The 19,740-nt window shown below is 35.8% G+C and overlaps 1 protein-coding gene across 1 annotated transcript in view; it reads right to left on the minus strand.

Moving 5' to 3' along the window:
* Positions 1 to 19,740, minus strand: part of LOC107068781 (neural cell adhesion molecule 2) — a 106,685-nt gene that overhangs the window by 31,563 nt on the left and 55,382 nt on the right. Inside the window, exons 2-3 of the mRNA XM_015325516.2 lie at positions 9,984 to 10,116; positions 7,496 to 7,704 (exon numbers count right to left, since the gene is read on the minus strand). Of these exons, the coding sequence (XP_015181002.1) occupies positions 7,496 to 7,704; positions 9,984 to 10,116 (342 nt within the window). The remainder of the gene's footprint in view (positions 1 to 7,495; positions 7,705 to 9,983; positions 10,117 to 19,740) is intronic.

Raw genomic sequence — 19,740 nt, forward strand, 5'->3', positions numbered from 1 at the left:
AATTTACCACCGATCTCCTCCTCTCCAAATTTTCTTCTTTCCTTTGCACGCGAGTCCTCTTGAATTAACGTAAATCGATCGATCATTTTTTCTTCCGTTCTTTTTCCTTCCAAAAATCTTTTTCAGTCAACGAATTTGATCACGGGGATAAACGAAAAGCTTCGAACAACAACGAGTGCGCGAGCGAAAGCGCGTTCTGCCACTTTTATTATTCAGTGATTCGATAGAGCTGAGCTATGCTAGGTACTTCACCATCTCACATCGATGTTTCTTTCAAATTTCATCCAACGGATTGGCTGTACTACTACTAGCGGAGATACGCTCATCAACGATAACTTTTATCCGTTCGTAAAACTTTTACGATCTTGTCCAATTTTAGATACCTTATTTCGATCTTATCATACGCGCGTGCACCTTAAGGTATACTCAAGAGAATGATTCTCTTATTTTCTCGAAATCTTATTTATCTATCTATATCTATTTATTGTTTATTCTTTTTTTTCCAAATCTTACGAGTACTCTTATCAATAATTCGTATTAAGTAACGTATGTGGCACGATTGAAGAATATTATTCAATTAACTCTTTGGAGCACGGTGAGATTAAAAATGTCCCACCTTTTTGATACACCGTAATGCACGATGGGACATTTTTAATCCCACCTCGAAATATTATTCTAATAGCTACACATGCTCATATGTTTATATTTCGTCTTATTTACGCTAAGCAATTGGTTATTACTCTTCGTTATTAACTTTTTCTTTTTTTTTATATTTTTACATTATGTAATATATCTATAAATAAAAATATAATACCAATTTTGTTTCATTTAAAAAGTAATAAGATTTCTATACAACTTAGGGCTATTTTATTATCTGCAATTCTGTGCCGCAAAGAGTTAATTCGTGAAAAATGGAAATAGGGGAGCAAGAAGGAAAGTATAAATGCATGGAAGTGTGTAGTTGTTTTATGAAATGAATCTTTTTATTCTTCTTAATTCTATTTTTTGTCCGTACTGTTTTAAAACAAGTGTCAGTTATAGTTAATTCACGAATTAATTGATTTCGGGTTGAAACGTTAACATATTTTACTAATCTGTTTAAACTCGCATAATTTATACTTAGGTTAGTGTTACTTGAGGAAGAGAGAGAAGAAAGAATAAAAATAAAGAAAGAAAGAATTTGTGGTAGAGCGTGTCGAGAACGACTTTTCGAGGATAGAAGCGTAATTATTTCCTTCCTCGAAAACTCAACCCCCGGCGTCCTTGGATTTTCTCTAGTTTCACGAACGAGAGGACCTTCTTCTGTGATTTCTAACAGGTGCGGCCTTTCTATTTACCGTTGGTAACGACGAGAGCGAACCGATTACGGAGCTACTTTCAAACAATTGAATTCAAGTACATTTTCAAGTAGCTCTTCAACTACGTCCGCTTCTCCAAACTACTTCGTACGTCCATCGACGATGCTGCTGCTGCTGCTGGCTGCTCTCTTTCTCGTGTTCCTCGTTAGGAAAATCCTTTTTTTCTCCCTTTTTTTATTTTTTATTTTATTTTATTTTTCTACTACGTAATTGCATTTTACTACGATGAAAAAGTAATTTTTTAAACGCCAATTAACGGTCATGTATACATTCTTCCTTATTTCATATAAAAAACCCCTACGCTACACGAACCTGTTAGATGATGTATTTAAGATAAGGGTAGTTTATATCAAACCTATCCGTAATATCTCCTTAAGCAAACATATTCCAATATCTTTTTTTTATTTTGGTTACTTTTTCTTTTTACAAAATTCTTTCGATTGAATATTGAAGTATTATCGGATTTGATAGTGTGTGTTCATAAGTTCAATAGACTCTTCGATTTATTCCACATTTTTTTATTTCAATGAAAATATTCATTTATTGCAAAAATACAAATCCTGAAAATGTTCTCTACAAATTTACACAAGGGTATTTTATTTCAGGATAAGTTTAGTTCGATGAAAAAGTAACATTTAAAATCATATATGTTTTCTCTTCGTCATATGGTTGAACAATTTAGTCTTTTAGTCATATTTACATTACAGATTGGATCAAATTATTTTTTCAAAAGATCTTGAAAGGGGTTTTGTAACAGGTGAAAGGTCGGTTTCTTTAATCCGACACGTGTCACGTTACAAATAACTTAACCAAACTTCTTCGTTCGCAGACTCTAACACCTACTCTTTCCTTTCCTTTCCTTTCCTTTCCTTCCCTTTCCTTTTCCCTATCCTTTCTTTTGATTGTACAAAATGTCGACAAGTTTTGAAGCACGAACTCGATCGTATTCTCTCCTCTCCATTCTCATATTTACTTCCATCTTCATCAGTAATGTACATTTTCATCGAGTGTTTTCAATTTTGCAAATGGTTCCGACGTTTCTTTCTATTATATATTTTCACAGTCAATTTCATTCATCAAAGTGGATGATAATCGATAAAGAGCAAATGAAAAGATCAGAGAAGAAAAAAGATAGAAAGAAAGAAAAAAAAAGAAAGAAGGAAAGAATGAAAGAAAGAAAGACAAAGATGACATAAGCAAAGAAGAGAAATGAGAATAAGAATCGAGAGTCGTTCTGATTGTTTCGAAGAAAAAGGACTCTCGTTTAATAAAGAGGACAAAAAAAAAAAACAAGAAAGATAACAAAAAAAAAAAAATAAAAGGAAAAGAAGGAGCAAGGTCGTTCTCGTTGAATCCCTTCGTCGAACATGGTTTTACGTGTCGTTTGTTTTTTTTTTCTTTCTCGTTTCACCTTTACCCTTTTCCACCCCTTCTTTTACTCTTTCTCTCATTCTTTCTTGCTCTTTATCTCCCTTATCCAGTTGCTTTTTTATTTTTTCTTTTTTTTTCTTTCTTATTAACTTTCTACGAGGGAATTTCGACTCGATCGTCGTTCGCGTCTGCACCAGATGCATCATCCGGACGAAAGTGTACTTAAAAGTAAAATACTATTAAAAGTTCGGGGTCGAGAAGACGAGTGAGAGAAAATCCAGATCGATTACCCTTCGGGAAGAACAATTCGAGCGAAAGGTTATCCTCAGTTTCACCATTCTTTTTCTTTCTTTCTTTCTTTCTTTCTTTCCTTCTTTCTTTCCTTCTTTCTTTCTTTACGAAGCATCCTAACCCTTATTCTAACGTCAACGTATAGCCCAAACTTTGTTACGGAAATGGCGATTTTCTTTTCAACTTTTTACGGGTGATCAAACGCATTTGATAACACGCTGAAAGAAGTAGAAGAAGAAGAAGAAGAAGAAGACGAAGAAAATGAAGTAGAAAGAATAGAATGAGAATTCAAAGTCCTATAATTTAACAAAATCCGTAGGATTGCTAGCGGTTCCTAAAACACGAATGTTATTTTCAAATTCTAACATGATTTATGATTTTAACACGAGTCTTCTTTGCTAGTCTAACTGTCTGATCTGTCTGCCTGTCTGTCGGTTTCAGAACAGCTATCGCGTTATTCGAGTTTCAAGAAGAAAGAAGAAAGGAGTTTGTAAAGCTTCTTTTGAAAATCGAACAAATCGATGTCTATCGTATATAGTGACGTCTCTAGTAAGAAGTATGCGGTTTCTACTTTTACTTTAGTGTCGCATTTCTAGTAACGAATTTGATAAATTTCTTTAGATCCAATTTATATGACTCCTTCGTTCCTTAAATTCTTTTCTTCAAATGTAAAAGACTTGCTCGCTTTCTCTATCGTTTGTTGCTTCGTTTCCTCTCAAAGATTTTTATTTTATTTCAATTTACTTTTCTAAAGTATCACCGTTCTTCTTTCATTGAGTTTCCATCATTAACCTTTGTCTATTTTCTATTATTTACAAAGGTGTCTCACAATTCAAGTAGATCACTTAAATATATTCTTTGTTCTTTTTTGTTCTTTTTCTTTTTAATGATACGAATAATGGTTTGAAGAACGTACTTTGATTGATTTGGAAAAATGGTAAATAAAAATGGAAATAAAATAAAATGATCATTTATATTTTATATCGAGTGATTTTAAATATCAAAAATGTGATTAAATTATAATGATCGTGAATTTTACTTAGCAACATTTAGGTACGTGGTATTATTAGCAAGTATCATCTTTCGTGAATATAGATTTTTAGGGTTTCAAGTTAAGATAGTCCATTCAGACATTGGTAATCGTTAGACTAGCTCTTTAGCAAAGTATCGATAGTTAGTTCGCTAGCCAAAGGTTCTTGCTTATCAAACTATTATCGGATTACGGTGAAACCACACTATATACGATGAGATAACGAGTAGAGTTGAACCATTGGAATAGCATTTAGGTTTACATTTTCTTGATAACTCCGAGATGAGTTTAATGAAAGAAAAACAGAAATAAGAAGATTGGAAAAGAAGATATATATAGAAAAATAAATAAAATAGTATATATATATATATATATTTACAGTGAGTCACAAGAGTATCAGTATTATTTCTGTCAATTTAAAACAATCGATTTTTTCTTGTAATACGATATTTGCAAAATTCTTTGGGAAAACACGGGAACATATACATATTTAAAATTAATATTGCAATTGCAATGGTTAAGTATCTGATATTATTTTCATAGGGAAAATATAACATTTCTATTATATGAATATCAAGTTAAAGTATTACAAGTCTTAATATACATTAAACACAAGTATCTAAATGTAACATAAAACTTGTATTCATAGTCTTTTTACATTGTTCAATATTGTGAAAATAAATGCATTTCTCATTCGAATTTTATTCCTTTATAAATTGATAATGAATTTCAAAATTGAATAATACTAAAATGGCTTTACGAAGTATAAGAATTTAGTAAAGTACGAATACTTTAGCGATTCACAGTGTATATTCGTTCGTTCATTCGTAAGAGTTGTTTCTACCGTTAGTTTTAAAACATTCTCTGCTGTGACAGCGTCTATTCGTTCTTACTCACGGATGCTTCTTCTCATTCCTTCTTTTCTCTTTGACATAGACAGTTGGCTAGCTTGCAAGCTTGCTTGCTTGCTTGGTTGCTTGGTTGGTTGCTTGCTTGCTTTCGAAAAGCGCGATTTAAATTCCTCGAGTGCTCTCTTTAACGCCATTTTCTTTCTTGCTTTTAACGAAAGGTCGTTCTCTTGTCTATATTCTCTCTCTCTCTTTCTCTCTGTTTGTTCTCTTCCGTTCACGTTTACGCGTGTACGTGTTTCGAAAACGACACGCGCCTAGCGACACGCCAATGGGGATGAGAGGAAGAAGAAAAAAGAAAAAAAAACGATAGAAAAGAGTGGAGGAAGAAGCGAGAAAATGGAAAAAGAAAAAGAAAAAGAAAAAGTAAAAGGAAAAGGAAAGAAAAGAAAATAAAAAGAAAAAAAAAAGAGATAGAGAGACCGATGTGCAACTAGCAATTTTAGCAAGAGTGTACGGTAGAGAGAAAAGTGTACGAGGGTGTCGAGGAGAGAAGAGAAAGCACGTTAATTGGCGTTCATCTGGAAAAGGTTTACCAACGTTCGCGTTTACGAGCCTTTCCGTCCGGAGCCATGCCCTCTTCTACCGTCGGATTCGAGTAAGGGATGAGGTACCAAGGGGGTGGTAGAAAGGGGCTAATTATCCCAGGGGAAAAATTCCATGGCACATGCCGAGAAGAAAAAGCATCGGGTGCTGGCTGGCGTGCCACGCTCTCGGCCCAGGGCATCTCCATAACTTTTCAACGGAATTGTTAATTGGATTCTTCTTTCCTCCTCCTCCTTCTCCTTCTCTGCTGTCCAACAACCCCATTTTCCTGCTTTTCTTTCCCACCTGGACCCGCACCTGCACCCATACACCTGTACCCGCATCCACACCCGTACCCTTCAGTTTCATGTCAGCTTCGTTCCATTATAACAACCTCTTTCTTTTCTTCTTCTCCTTTTTGCTCTTCTTATTTTTCTCTTATTTTTTCTTTTTTTCTTCTTCTCCCTTCTCCCGTTTTCCTGCTCGCAACGGTGGTTCGTCTTCTGCACGACATTCTCAGTCATTCTTTTCTTTTTCTAGTGCTTCTGAGTCCGGTATACATTTCGTTCCAGTACAACGCTTTCGCGACCACAAGAGAAATCCGAGAAACGTTCCAACGTTTCAGTCGTGAACGTTTAAGGGATGTACTATACTATACACCAAGCTTCTATTATGTATTCCATTTTTGTTCATTTTGCGTAGGAGGATTTTTCTCTTGTTCTTTAGAATCGTTCGTTAACGCTCTCTTTACAAAGAGAATAAAATATAGAAAACAATCGAAAATAATACGAGCAGAATATTTACCTGGATTTTATTTAGATCGGGTTTAGGATAAGGTGAGGAACGGGATGGGGTTGGGATTGGGGTTGAGGGTTGAGTTAGATCGTTCGCAGTGACTCGGACTTTCCGATTGTAAATCGTCGATATAAAAAAAGATTATTTATCGGTCGTTTATATTTCATAGCTTACGGTTAGAAAAATATGTGTCTCCCTGTGTTGCTAGCATGAACGTAAGCATGCTAGGTGCATGAACACCACCCAAGCATGAGTAGAGAGGTATAGGTGAGACCGGGTGGTACGGTAGAAATATTTTCTATTACTAGGCCATGTGAAGGTGTTCCTTGTATATTGGATGTATGCACGTATATATATATATATATATATATATATATATATATATATATATGCAATGTGTGTGTGTGTGTCTCTATGTACATACGTACATACGTTCCGATGTCAACTGCAGAACGTTGACTATAAATCGAGACCGTTGGCCTTTCGTTGTTTGCTGCGTCTAGTGACGTAGTGACGAGAGACGTATTGTTAGGATATGTAGTGGCTGTGTATTTGTGAATGAGAGAGAGAGAATGCGTGCACGACCGTTCATATATAACACGTAACATACTGTTACATTGTAAGAAATGTAGCAAACATTCGTTACGATTGCTAACGAAATGTATTATAGAAAAAAAAAACCTTTTTGGAAAGCTTTTCGCACTTCTCGCAATTCTCTCGTGCGGAGAGATCTTCTTAACTCGTAAAAATGTGAAACTTTTTCGGTAACACCATCGAAATATAGAATATATAACATCTCACAACAAGACAAATAATATCCACCATTTGGTAAGAAAAACCTGGTAGTATCTTCGTGTGTCATTCGCGAAAAATTTCTACGAATAAAACTTGGAAAATAGGTAGGAGCCTCTTTTGTATACTAATGCTGCTGCTGCTGAGTGACTCTTTGTATGCATTGATGCAAAAGAGAGAAAAAGTGAAATAGGAAATAAATTTTAGATAGAAAAACAAAATACGACGTCATCGATAGAATAAAAACTACAGTTAGATTTACGAAAGTATTTGCAAAATGGAAAGTGCATTCGATAGAACTCACTTTTTTCTTTTTATTAATTCAAATTTTTCCTTAAATCTAATAGAAAATAAATTTCTTATTCGTGATACGCAAATGAATGAATGAATGAATGAATGAATGAATGAATGAATGGTTTTCTTACCTATCACCGTTAAATTGACTTTGTAGTTTCGAGTTTGGCCGATCTGGAAATCGACTCGGCATCGATAAATGCCAGCGTCTTCTTCCCTTATGTGATCCACACCCAACATGGCCGGTTTTTGATCTGGCATGAAGTAAGCTCGACCAGAAAATTCCGTGTCGTCCGACCATTTCTGGACTCTGCCAAAGTCTCGATTTCTGGCGTCGACGCTGCCAACAGGAGGAATCGTTTTATTATACCGATGAATCTTACCACCTCTGACCAGCTGGTTTAAATGAATACATGTATACACAGATAAAGAGAGAGAGAGAGAGAGACATAAAATACACGCACACACACTATCGGTTAAATGTTTTGAAAATGTTACGTGAATTTGTGGAAATGGAATTTTTCTAAGAAAAAAAGAAAAAGATAAAAGAAAGATTGAGTTCTTTTTTGAAATAACCAGTGATGGATTTATTTGCCAACGAGTAATACGTTTTAAATTCTTTTTTTTCTTTTTTCTTTTTGTATCTACGAATGAATATTTTTCTGTAAATCTGACTGACGTGATTCTCGCTATCATGGAAATGAATTTTTCAAGTGTTTCTTCTAATTTAACGTTTTATCGACTTTTAGATTTTTAAATATTGTTTCTATCTCTTTTGAATGTTTACAAAGCAAAAGACAAATTAGAACATATTTGACATTAGATAGTAATTAACGAACTACAATTTCTATCGTGGAACGGTGGAGATTAAGTGTTCATGTAATTTCATGCTTTTAGTAGAAGTTGTCAAAGATGTCCCAGTAGAACAACTCATTCCTAGCATTGTCCATAAATTGGTTATAGAAACTTATGCAAGATTATTATGGGGATAAGAAAATGCTGGAATATCTTAAGCAAACTTTTGACATAACAACGATAGATTATCTATCAATAAATCAATAAGTTATTTTTAAAATGTTGTCTAACTATCTATGCATGAACATAAAATCTTATTTCTCAGTAGCCTAGTGTATGAGAGTTTGATGTGTATCATGATTAACGAAGACCCAGTGAGAAATCAATTTTCATTTCAATTAAGATTCTTTTAAAGACTAATTTATTTAAACGTTGGAATTCAAAGTTGAAGAGAAAGAAAAAGAGAGAGAGAGAAAGTATACAGGCAGATTATATTAACGACGTGCAAACACGAAATCGTGTTTAATCGTGTAATCCATTGTGCGGTTTCCTGTATTTTTTTTTTTCATAGAGATATGTACGTCTAAAAGGTTTTAATTGTTTTTTCTTCAAGATAACCTTTGAGTTAGAATTAATAAGGCATGGAAACGGTATCCATTACCAAGAATTTGTTCGTTCGAACGAAACCTCATACCCAAAGCTTGTGGTGAAAAACTTTAAGCGTTGAAAAAGAACGTCTCTCGTTGTAAAATTAAGAGAGAAGAGATGAACTTTTCTTTCAAAGTGAATAAAAAGAAAGAAGTGGAAGAAGAAGAAGAAGAAGAAGAAAAAAGAAGAGGAAGAAGAGAAAGGAAAATCTTTTTAGAGCAAGGTATAAAAAAAGAATTCTTTTCAACCTTTTTTTTCTCTCTCTCATTTTTTCACTCAATTCAAGAAAAAAAAATAAAAACACTAGTATAATTTTAATATTTATTATTTCGAATGAAAGTACTCGTAATAAAAAAAAGTCTGACTTTGAAGCAGATTTTTGCACGCAACAATTCAACGCTCGCTCGTAAGATAATTCGATGGTAACAGGTTTCCAGTCTTGGCATTATTCAGATAGGATCAATTAGGACCAATTACACCTACTGTTTGGTAGCGTGAGCCAAGTTTGCGATACCGATTACACTGCGGCATTCCACGGCTATATATTTCGCATAGTTAACATGCTTATTCGATCGTGGTATCTAAGAACTCTCTCTATCTCTCTCACCCTCTCTCTTAATCTCTGTGTATCTGTCTCTTTAAACTTAGGTATATCGTAAACGTTCCAACTATTTTCCAAAGTTTACTACACTGAACGAAGCGTAGTCATTTTTAGTCCTTGTGATTATGAATTGTTGGAAAACTCATTTCTCAATGCTTTTGTACGGTATAGTAGATAAAATCTAGGATAGTTTAGTTTGGTGAAGGGACATGTTGATGGAAATATATATATATATATATACATATAAATGTATATATATAGGTATACATATACATAGATTTCACGATGTGAGACGAAAATCGAGTTCGAAGGCAATTTTCGGTTAAAAGCGACCACCAATCTCGCATTGTGTCGACAAGATGTATGTAACCTGGTGCAGACCAATAGAGACAACGACCAATGCCTGTTTGTACATTCGTAGATGGATAGAAGGATAGATAGGGACTGTGCATGTATACATATATCTATATATTTATATAAGAGAGAATATAGTAAGTAGAGAATGTACGTATTTGTATGTATTATATATATTGTTGTAGATAGAGGTATATGTGTTTACATTGATTACATCTCACCTGTAAACCGGTGCTCCAAGATCTTCGCGATACCAAAGCACAAGATGTACCGAATCTCCTTCGTGGGTAGTTGATATGTCGCAGGGAAGATAGGTGGGATCTCCGACCAGTGCCACGATGTGCGATATGGGTACTAAACAGAGAAACAAGGTTGCTTGATATGAAATTCAAAGTGGCTTTATACGCTTGCTGAAATGTTTATCGATGATGGTAGAGAAATTTGCTAGTATGTCCTATGGTCTATTTTAAACATAACACAGGAAGTAAGTTTTAACTAGAAAAGAAAGGGAAACAAAGTAGAACAAACGTATTAACTTAATCTAAAATCTGTATGTTAGTTACAGGAAAGGAAGGAAGGAAGGAAGGATAATCAAGTACTATCCACCTAACGGGTGTGTCACGAAGTAACATAAAATACGATAGGGCTTTTGTATCCTTACGACCCAAAGCTTATCGTAAATTTCTGACCAAATTCCTATCTTTATTTCTTGGTTAGAGTTAGAGAAAATATTTCTGAAATAAGGGTTATATATATATTCAACGTTATAATTCAACGTTAAGGGTTAATGTCTATTTTCTATAGGTCGCGTTTACTTTCTATGAAAATTGATCTTAAAACGCCTATATAGAAAAGATAGAAAAGGGCAAGAGCCGCAGGTGCGATCAACCTAAATCGAGCATTTGAGGGCTCAGGCGAAAAATTTCTATAAGACGTGCTTCGTTTTTCTCCAACGACGACTATTCGCGTTTATCGACGATTTGTCGATGCCGAAGCTGAACCATCTACTACTATGGAAGGATCTCGTGTCGAGAGAAAGTTACATTTTTCTTTTGCTTTGCCTTGCTTATGCTTTTATTTCCTTTCCTTTCCTTCCAAGCTCTACCATATTTGACATTTACAAAAGTACATTGACATTTTCTATAGGATCGTATACGTCATACGTTAGATCGTGAATCTCGCTTGGATGATCGTACTAAGTGTCAGATTTTATTCTCAAACGTCACGTTGAGAAAAGATTTGCTGTATATGTATCTGCTCTATCTGTATGTGTGTCTAGTTAACAGCTAGTAGTAGTAATAGTAGTAGTAGTAATAGTGATTTTAACGACGCAGTAGTACCAGTTGCCGACTAGTCAGCCCAGTCATTCTAATCAGCCACAATCGGTCGGAACCGGACGATCGAACTGGTATGCCAGTAGGTTACCGTTCAATCGATAATATCAAAGGGAATAGGGTTCCTCGGTAGAGGAACATCGCTTTCCCACCATCAACCCTCCCTTCTCCTTCTGATTTAACTCATTAAGGGTATAAATTTAGTCCAGGATCCCAATGCGTCGCTTCGCAAGCAGTGTCCACTGACTACTGTTAACAATCGATAAAGATATATTGTCCAATTACCGAAATACTACGAGTCTACGGGTATCTACATTCGAGGCATATAGCAGGTGTTTAAATATATATATATTTATGATTATATTCTAATTAACATTCATTTGCTTAAATGATAATCTTAGTGATCAATTTTTATCTTTTCTTTAGCGTTAAGCTTGTTAGAAACTGTGACACCATGATATAATACAATTATTTAAAACTATTCTCATTTATATAAGGATAAAACTTTTCTCTACAAGATTATAAATAATCCGAGAAATAAATGATAATTGTTAACGCGTTGGCAGAACGTTATCCGTTAATTAACGATCGTTTACTCGTTAAAACGTTGTCAGTGTTACCTCTTGACACCTAAATTGTAGTAGAAGAGTAAGAGTGTGTAGGGAAGGAGAAAGGAGAGAGATCTTTGCGGCTCGTTAGAGGACGATTAGTTCGTAATATGTGCGAGAATGCTTTGTCATCTCGGTTGGTAAGGGGGTAGGTAAGGGGGTACATAACGGGGTAGTTTATATATATATATACACATGTATATTTTAAATGTGTTGCCGTACGACGACACGGTAAGTACGTTTGCATTGCGGTAGTATTAACATGCTGTACCTGTACTTACAATCATTTCGAACGAGATTCAAAAACGAGAATCCTCTTTATAGTTTCATATTGTAAGTTTGTGGCAATGATGTTTAACAGTAATAATAGAAGCTTTAACATCAACTTAAGACATATTTATTTAATACTCTGGTTACCTTCATTCTTCCTATTATGTAATATATAATATTGGATAGATTAAGAAGACAGGATAATAGAGAAATAAAATGAGATAGATAAATGTAGATAGAAATAGAACTGGTAAAAGCAAATTATATATATATATATATATATATATATATATATATAGGTTATTATTCAGTAGTTAATTGCACGGATCCCATTTTAACATAGAAATGGGTAAAAAGGGCAAATAGTCGCACGTATCAGGGCTCACCGAGGTTTCTACACACTTATTGTAAGCGCAAACCGCAGTTTCGAATTAATGGGATTTCGCGCGGTTCAGCTAGAATTGACATGTACCGATAGGAACGATCCAATTATTTACTTGCGATTGTTTCTGCGATAACGAATAGACGTCGAAACGAGCCGACTGTGAAGCTCTAATTATCGAATTGGTTAAAGAGAGAAAGAGAGAATCAGATATAAGCGATTTTGTATCCTCGTATCTCGTCTCTTCTATTTTCTACCTTTCTCTCTTGATCAATCCTTGTCCTATCTGAAAATACTACTTGCTCGCGGTCTTCGATAAACGTTTCCCTCAGTCGTTTTAATCCTCAACGACTTTTCGTCCTCCCTATCGTCGATAGAAGCCCTCCCCGTCACTCTCGTTTACACGATGAATGCTAAAAACTCGCTGAAAAGCCTGAGGTTCCTTGCTCTTTCATTCTTTTTTTCATCTTTTTTCACCCCCTACTTCTTCTTCTTCTTCTTTTTTCTTTTTCTTTCATATTCGGCTAGAATAGAAAAGAGGGTAACAGGCTAGTCGTTTGTGTTGGGCTTTTTATTTGCCCACTCTCCTATGTATGTATGTATGTATGTATGTATATGTATGCCTACTACTCATTTCCGAGATGTTTAGGTGCTCGTGGTCGGTTCGTTAGTTGATCGTTCCAATCATTATTCGAATGAGAGTTTAATCGATAGGTGAATAAGGAATAAGCGTTGAGCTTGACTTTTGTTCGTTTAGGTAAAAGAGAAGCTTGAGAATCATGAACCGAACGAGGAGAAATCTCTTTTGACGATTCGAAATATATATAACCGGAGAACTTTTTTTTATATTCCGTAAAAGAAAGGAAGGAAAAAAGTTAAAAAACTGACGATAGACAATAGTATCGTTGAAAATGAATTCTCGTTAAAGTTAGTCGAGCTTGTCCAAACTCGTATACGCGGTACTCGCTAATTATTCGTGCAAACATTGTCGACAACTCGTTGATAATGTTCATCGAACATGCTCATTTTCCGTTACATCGTTATTAACCACACCTTGTCATTAGTTTCCCCACCTTCGAACGATAATTTGTCCAAATTATGTGCTTACTCTAACTCGCACCAATATTACGATTAGCAAATTATTTGAATTGACTCGATGCATTAATCGCCGACTCTCCTGTGAAAATATGTTGAGATGCATAGATACGTGTTATTAGTTACATTCATATTAATTTATCGTTCATTTTCTCACACCTTTTATATTACCTTCGTCTTTATATTTATTCTCTTTACTAATTGTGTACAACGTCGTTGAAATTATTTAATTATTGCAAAAAATAATAGAAGGTTATACACCTTTGAATAAAATATGAACTCAATCAAATTTATAACATGTATATGTTTTTTTTTAACGACGTATTCAAAGTATCGATCATTGTCCTTTATAAGAAAGGAAAACCTGTTCGAAGATTATAGCTGTCGGATAAAAAATAGATAAGCACAGATAAAGTTATAGATTTGTCAAACTATATCCGCGAAACGTTTGAATGGTGTTAAATGGAAAGCTAGATTATCGCGATGATGGTGTGAACGTCGACGAATGAGAAAAGATGTCTTGGCAAATGGTATGAGCTTTAGCCAGCTTCAAATATTGACGTTGGTTCTCGGTAATTCTCCTCGATCACACAATCCACGAGTTTATATCCGTCTATATGTATGTGGGATTCCCCTTCTTCTGTTAGTCTTCCTAAAGGATATCTAACGAGTAAAAAGGAAAGAATTCCGCGGTGTTATTAATAGGTTGATGTAGAAAGAAAAACCTCTCTTCACGGATATGCAATATATTTAATATAAAGAAGTAAAAATACAGTGATGGTAAAACGCCTTCTTTGCTCGGCTACTAAACGATGACTGCCTCTTGGTTTCTTTTCTTTAATTTACTTCCTTGGGTGACGCTCTTTCTATCGTTATTCGGCTGTTTATATTACATAGTTTATCCTTTGCCTAACTATATCCGATAAGTACTCTCTGGCCCACTCATGCTTAAGTGTTCTCACTCACATTCTCGCACCCCACACTCGGCCATTCTGCTATTTCTTCGGTCCCCGAAGAAAACCCTTCGAACGGTTTCATATAATCTGCCGCCGTTGTGGTTATTTTTGGTCCTTCACCTTCACCCACACGAATCACCTCATATCTATTTTTTCCTTTACATCTAGATATTTTGTACGGTCCTAAAAATTTCTTTTGTATTTTTAATCCTGCACCAAATTGCGTACGTTTTATCGCTACTAAATCGCCTTCATTATATACAGTCGCTTTCTTACATTTACGATTATAATTACGCCGATTCTCTTCTTGAACTTTTAACAAACTTTCTTTAGCTGCTTGTCTTAATTCTAAACGTTCGTCTGCAAACTGCGCTATTGCTTCCTTCTCTATTAATGTTAAAACTGTCAAATCTTCTCGTTGTTTCATTTTCGTACCGAACATTACCTCGAAAGGTGACCTATCTATGCTACGCTGATGAGTGCTATTAATCGCTCTTTGAACTTTATCTACATGTTTATACCATTTATCTGGCGCATCTATTGATAATTTAGTCAATACCGAGATAATAATGCGATTGACCCTTTCGACTTGACCGTTTCCTCTTGGTATACCGGTGGTAGTTAAAATATGTTCAATGTTTTCTGCCATACAATACTCTTTAAAATCTACTGATGTGAATGCTGTCCCTCTGTCTGTTACTATACGCGTCGGGTTACCGAACGTCCTCTGTTGTATCGTCAATTTGTCTATCGTCTCTCGTGAAGTCGTCGACTTAGTCGGATATAACCAAACAAACTTAGAAAATCCATCTACGATAACCAGAATATGTTTATACGTCTTGTTCGTCGCCGTCATTGGTCCTAAGTGGTCAATATGATAAGTTTCAAGTGGTCTATCCCCCTTCGGTATCGGTTCTAACAAACCTTCTTTCTTTCCCTGCTTACGCTCTGCTAATATACACGGTATGCAACAACTAACTATTTTTTCTATCTTTTCATTTAAGTTTGGTACATAAAATTCCTCTTTCACTCTTTCAGCCACTTTACGTACAGAAAAATGTCCATTCTCGTGAATCTTTTTAATTACATTAACCTGCATGCTCGTAGGTAACACTATTACCTTTTTGCCGTTTACATTTTTCATTAGAACATTATTTTCCAAAAAATAGTCTTCGTATGGTTCTTTTTCGACTATTTGACGTATAACACGTAACCTTTCCTCCTCTTCCTGTTTCTTTCTAATATTCTGTAAAAGCGTGTCTTCGATACATCTAACTGGAAAACGACTAAGCGCGTCTACATGTTTTAATCTTTCTCCCGCGCGGTGTTCAACTTCATAATCGAATTCTTCTAGTGACAATGCCCACCTGGCCACTTTAGGCGCTAAATCCTGTTTTTTAAGTGTCTTTTGAAACGCCTGACAATCGGTAACTAATTTGAATTTAATCCCTAACAAATAAACTCGAAACTTCTGAACTGCCTTAATTATCGCCAAAATTTCCAACTCGTATGAGTGGTATTTTCGCTCGGCTTCTGATGTTTTACGACTCATGTAATAAACTGGATGAAAATCGTTTTCATTGCTGTACCTTTGCAATAATACGGCACCTAATCCATCTATACTTGCATCTGTATGTAACTCCGTTATCGCTTCGGGATCGTAAATACGGAGTACCGGTTCTTTAGATAATAGATATTTTAACTGTGAAAATGATCTTCTTTCGTCTGTATCGAAAATGAATGCCCTATTCGACTTTAACAAATCTGATAATGACCTTGCTATCTTTGCATAATCTTTAATGAATTTACGGAAATATCCTGTTAATCCTAAAAAACTCTGCACCTGCTTTTTTATTTCTTGGTTCCGGAAAATGTTGTACTGCCTTTATCTTCGCTGGTGATGGGCGGATATTCCCATCCTGTATTATGTGACCTAAAAATTCGATTGTCTCCTGAAGGAATTTGCATTTCTTCCAATTTATAATTAATCCACTTCGCGCTGCAACTTTCAATGTTTCTTCTAACCTTTCATACGCCTCCTCGTTATCAACACCTGGGATAATAAGATCATCCATATACGTTATCACTACTTTTCTTCTTACTAAATCGCCAAAGACCTCATCAACAAATCTTAGAAAACTAGTAGGGCTATTGCATAATCCAAAAGGTGTTTTAAGGAATTCAAATTGACCGTCTTGAGTAACAAATGAAGTGAACTTACAACTATCTTCCGCGATTCTAACATGAAAAAATCCATTCTTAAGATCAATTATCGAGAACACCTTCGCCCGTGTCAACGCATCGATACAATCCTCGATTAATGGCATTGGAAATCGATCCCTAATTATCTTTGCATTTAATCTACGAAAATCAACACAAACTCTATACGTTCCGTCTTTCTTTGGTACTACCACTACCGGACTACTATATTCGCTCGTACTTGGTCGAATTATCCCTTCGTTTAACCACTCATCTATCTGCTGTGCTACTATATTCTTTTCTTTCGGAGCTAATCTCCTCGGCTTGGAACAAATTGGAATACTATCTGTTAATATTATCTTAGTCTCCGTTCGGGCGTCTATTCTAGCATTCGGTTCATAATTCTGTATTAATTTCTCTACACGCGTCTTATACGGCATCTTTACCTCGATTTCATTCGTATCTACATAACTTATTCTCATCATTGCACTAATACTCTCGACTTCCTTGTCTGCGCTCTTATTGTCTGTACATGTTGCATTCTCACTCTTATCGCAGGTACCATATTCGCTTGGCTTGATCGATTCATTCTTAGTCGTATCGCTAGATCTTTCGTCTGATCGTTGTATTTTTATCCGCCCTTTATTTATACGAACGTCCAACTCTCTTAATAGTTCTTTTCCTAAAAGAACTTCGTCACGCATATCCGAAGGACCCACTACAAATACATCCGTCGCATACTTATCGCCTTCGATATCGATATTTGCTTCAAATTTCCCTATCGGCTTGGTTATCGCGTTACCTAATCCTGTAAATCGTCGAGCGGTTTCACATAACGCTGGTTTCCCTATCTTATTATATATCTCTGAATTGATTAAGTTTACTTCGCTTCCTGTATCTAATAACGCATATACAAATAAACCATTTATTTTAATCGCAATTCTATCCGTAAAAGTGTGGAGACAATTGACGCTCGTTACATTTTTCGCTGGTTGACTCGACTTATTACAATAAGGTGCTATGTGTCCGAAGTCATTACATTTAAAACATTTGCGTCCCTTGTTTCTATCTGGGCATGCACGAAACCTATGTTCTATCGAGCCACATCCGTAACAACCATCTCTTTTTACCGTTGGTGACGAATTAACGCGCGCCGTTGCCACGTTTCTTTGTCCCCCCTTTCTATCTCGCATCCCTTGTCCAATACCTTCTTTTATTTTCTCGAATATTTCGATATTGCTTTTTAGCTCTGTGAGCGTTCGTGACCCATACAAAACCGCCTTATCGCGACGATCGCCTTGTAAACCGTTTGCTATATATTGTATAAGAGCTATTTCATCGACATTGCCTTGATTCGCGATTTCTCGCATACTGTAAATGTACTTACGACTACTTTCGTTTGGTTGTTGCCTGCGCTTAAATAATTGCGAATGAATCGTTGCCTGATCTACCTCGGTTTTAAATTCTTTAAGTAAACTACGCTTTAAACTGTTCCATGACTTAATTTCTTTTTCGAAGGTGATGAACTGCCTTGCTGATCCCTTCAGCATACGCTTTCCGTACACAAACTTTTGCAACTCGTTCCAACCCAATACTGCACTGGTATCTTCAAAGTCGTTGATCCACTGATCTACTGGTAGCATATCGTCTCCGCTGAAGTATGATAGGCTGTCTTCTACATCCCTTATGGTGAACGAAGCTGATCGCTGCGTAGTGGCCTCAACCGCTCTTCTGTTGTTTTGTGAATATCTATGCGATCCTTCTTCTCGTTCACTTTCGAATTCGGATTCTTCTTCCTCGTCTTCACTTTCTTTAATCCCCATCGCGTCTTTTAAGCGATCTCTAAGCGTCTGTTTGTTACCCACTGTAGATAATCCTAATTTCTTTACTGCATTCTTTAACTCTATCAACTTCATTGAATCAATCTGTTCACTTGTGTAATTAATTATTTCTTCTTCTTCCTCTTCTTCAGCTACTTTATTTTTACCTTTGCCTTTCTGTTCCGGCTTTCGTCTTCCTCGTGATGTGCCTTCGACGATCGTTTCGTCCAACTCTTCACATCCACTCTCTTCTTCTCTCTCCTTCGTTTCATATGTTACCTTAACTTGAGCCATCGTTCTAGCCTCTTTACTTACTTTTAACACTTACTACCGTCTTACTATCTTACTGTTACACCAACACTACCGATTACTATGCAACTTTTAATCTAGCATTCACGCGTGGTCCACTTTTACGCGCAACGCCCTTCTTCAACTTTTCAATCGGATTCACACTGTTGGGAACCGTAACACAACTTTACAACTTAAAACAGCTTTACACGACTTTATATTGCAATCGTGAGACCTATTTTCTTTCTATAATCCCGGCTGCGAGCCCCCAAATGTGGGATTCCCCTTCTTCTGTTAGTCTTCCTAAAGGATATCTAACGAGTAAAAAGGAAAGAATTCCGCGGTGTTATTAATAGGTTGATGTAGAAAGAAAAACCTCTCTTCACGGATATGCAATATATTTAATATAAAGAAGTAAAAATACAGTGATGGTAAAACGCCTTCTTTGCTCGGCTACTAAACGATGACTGCCTCTTGGTTTCTTTTCTTTAATTTACTTCCTTGGGTGACGCTCTTTCTATCGTTATTCGGCTGTTTATATTACATAGTTTATCCTTTGCCTAACTATATCCGATAAGTACTCTCTGGCCCACTCATGCTTAAGTGTTCTCACTCACATTCTCGCACCCCACATGTATAAAGTATATATACATATACATATATATATATATATATATATATATATATATATATATATATATATATATATACATGGATACGTATTCGCGTCCGGTGTAGACACATTGTCGCATCACCGTACTATTCTGGATGTATTCTCGATGTATTCGCGAACGGAAGCGAAGGCGGCCCACAATTCCATTTGTAGAATTTGCCAAGCCGGTCTTAGCCCAATTCAGGGTTTGCTGCTTGCGTCTTGCTCATCGTCGATGGTACTGGCCGAAGACGTTCCATTTCCATGGTAACATAGATAGCCTAGAATCGCAGCAACTTTGATCACAAGTCGGATGCCCTATAACAATGGCCATCTTCCCATTTGTATTCTGGAGCCAGAGGCATGCTCTTTCT

The sequence above is a fragment of the Polistes dominula genome, unplaced genomic scaffold, assembly GCF_049000335.1.
Source record: "Polistes dominula isolate Pdom_NZ unplaced genomic scaffold, Pdom_raw_medaka contig_28, whole genome shotgun sequence".
Classification (NCBI taxonomy): Eukaryota; Metazoa; Arthropoda; class Insecta; order Hymenoptera; family Vespidae; genus Polistes; species Polistes dominula.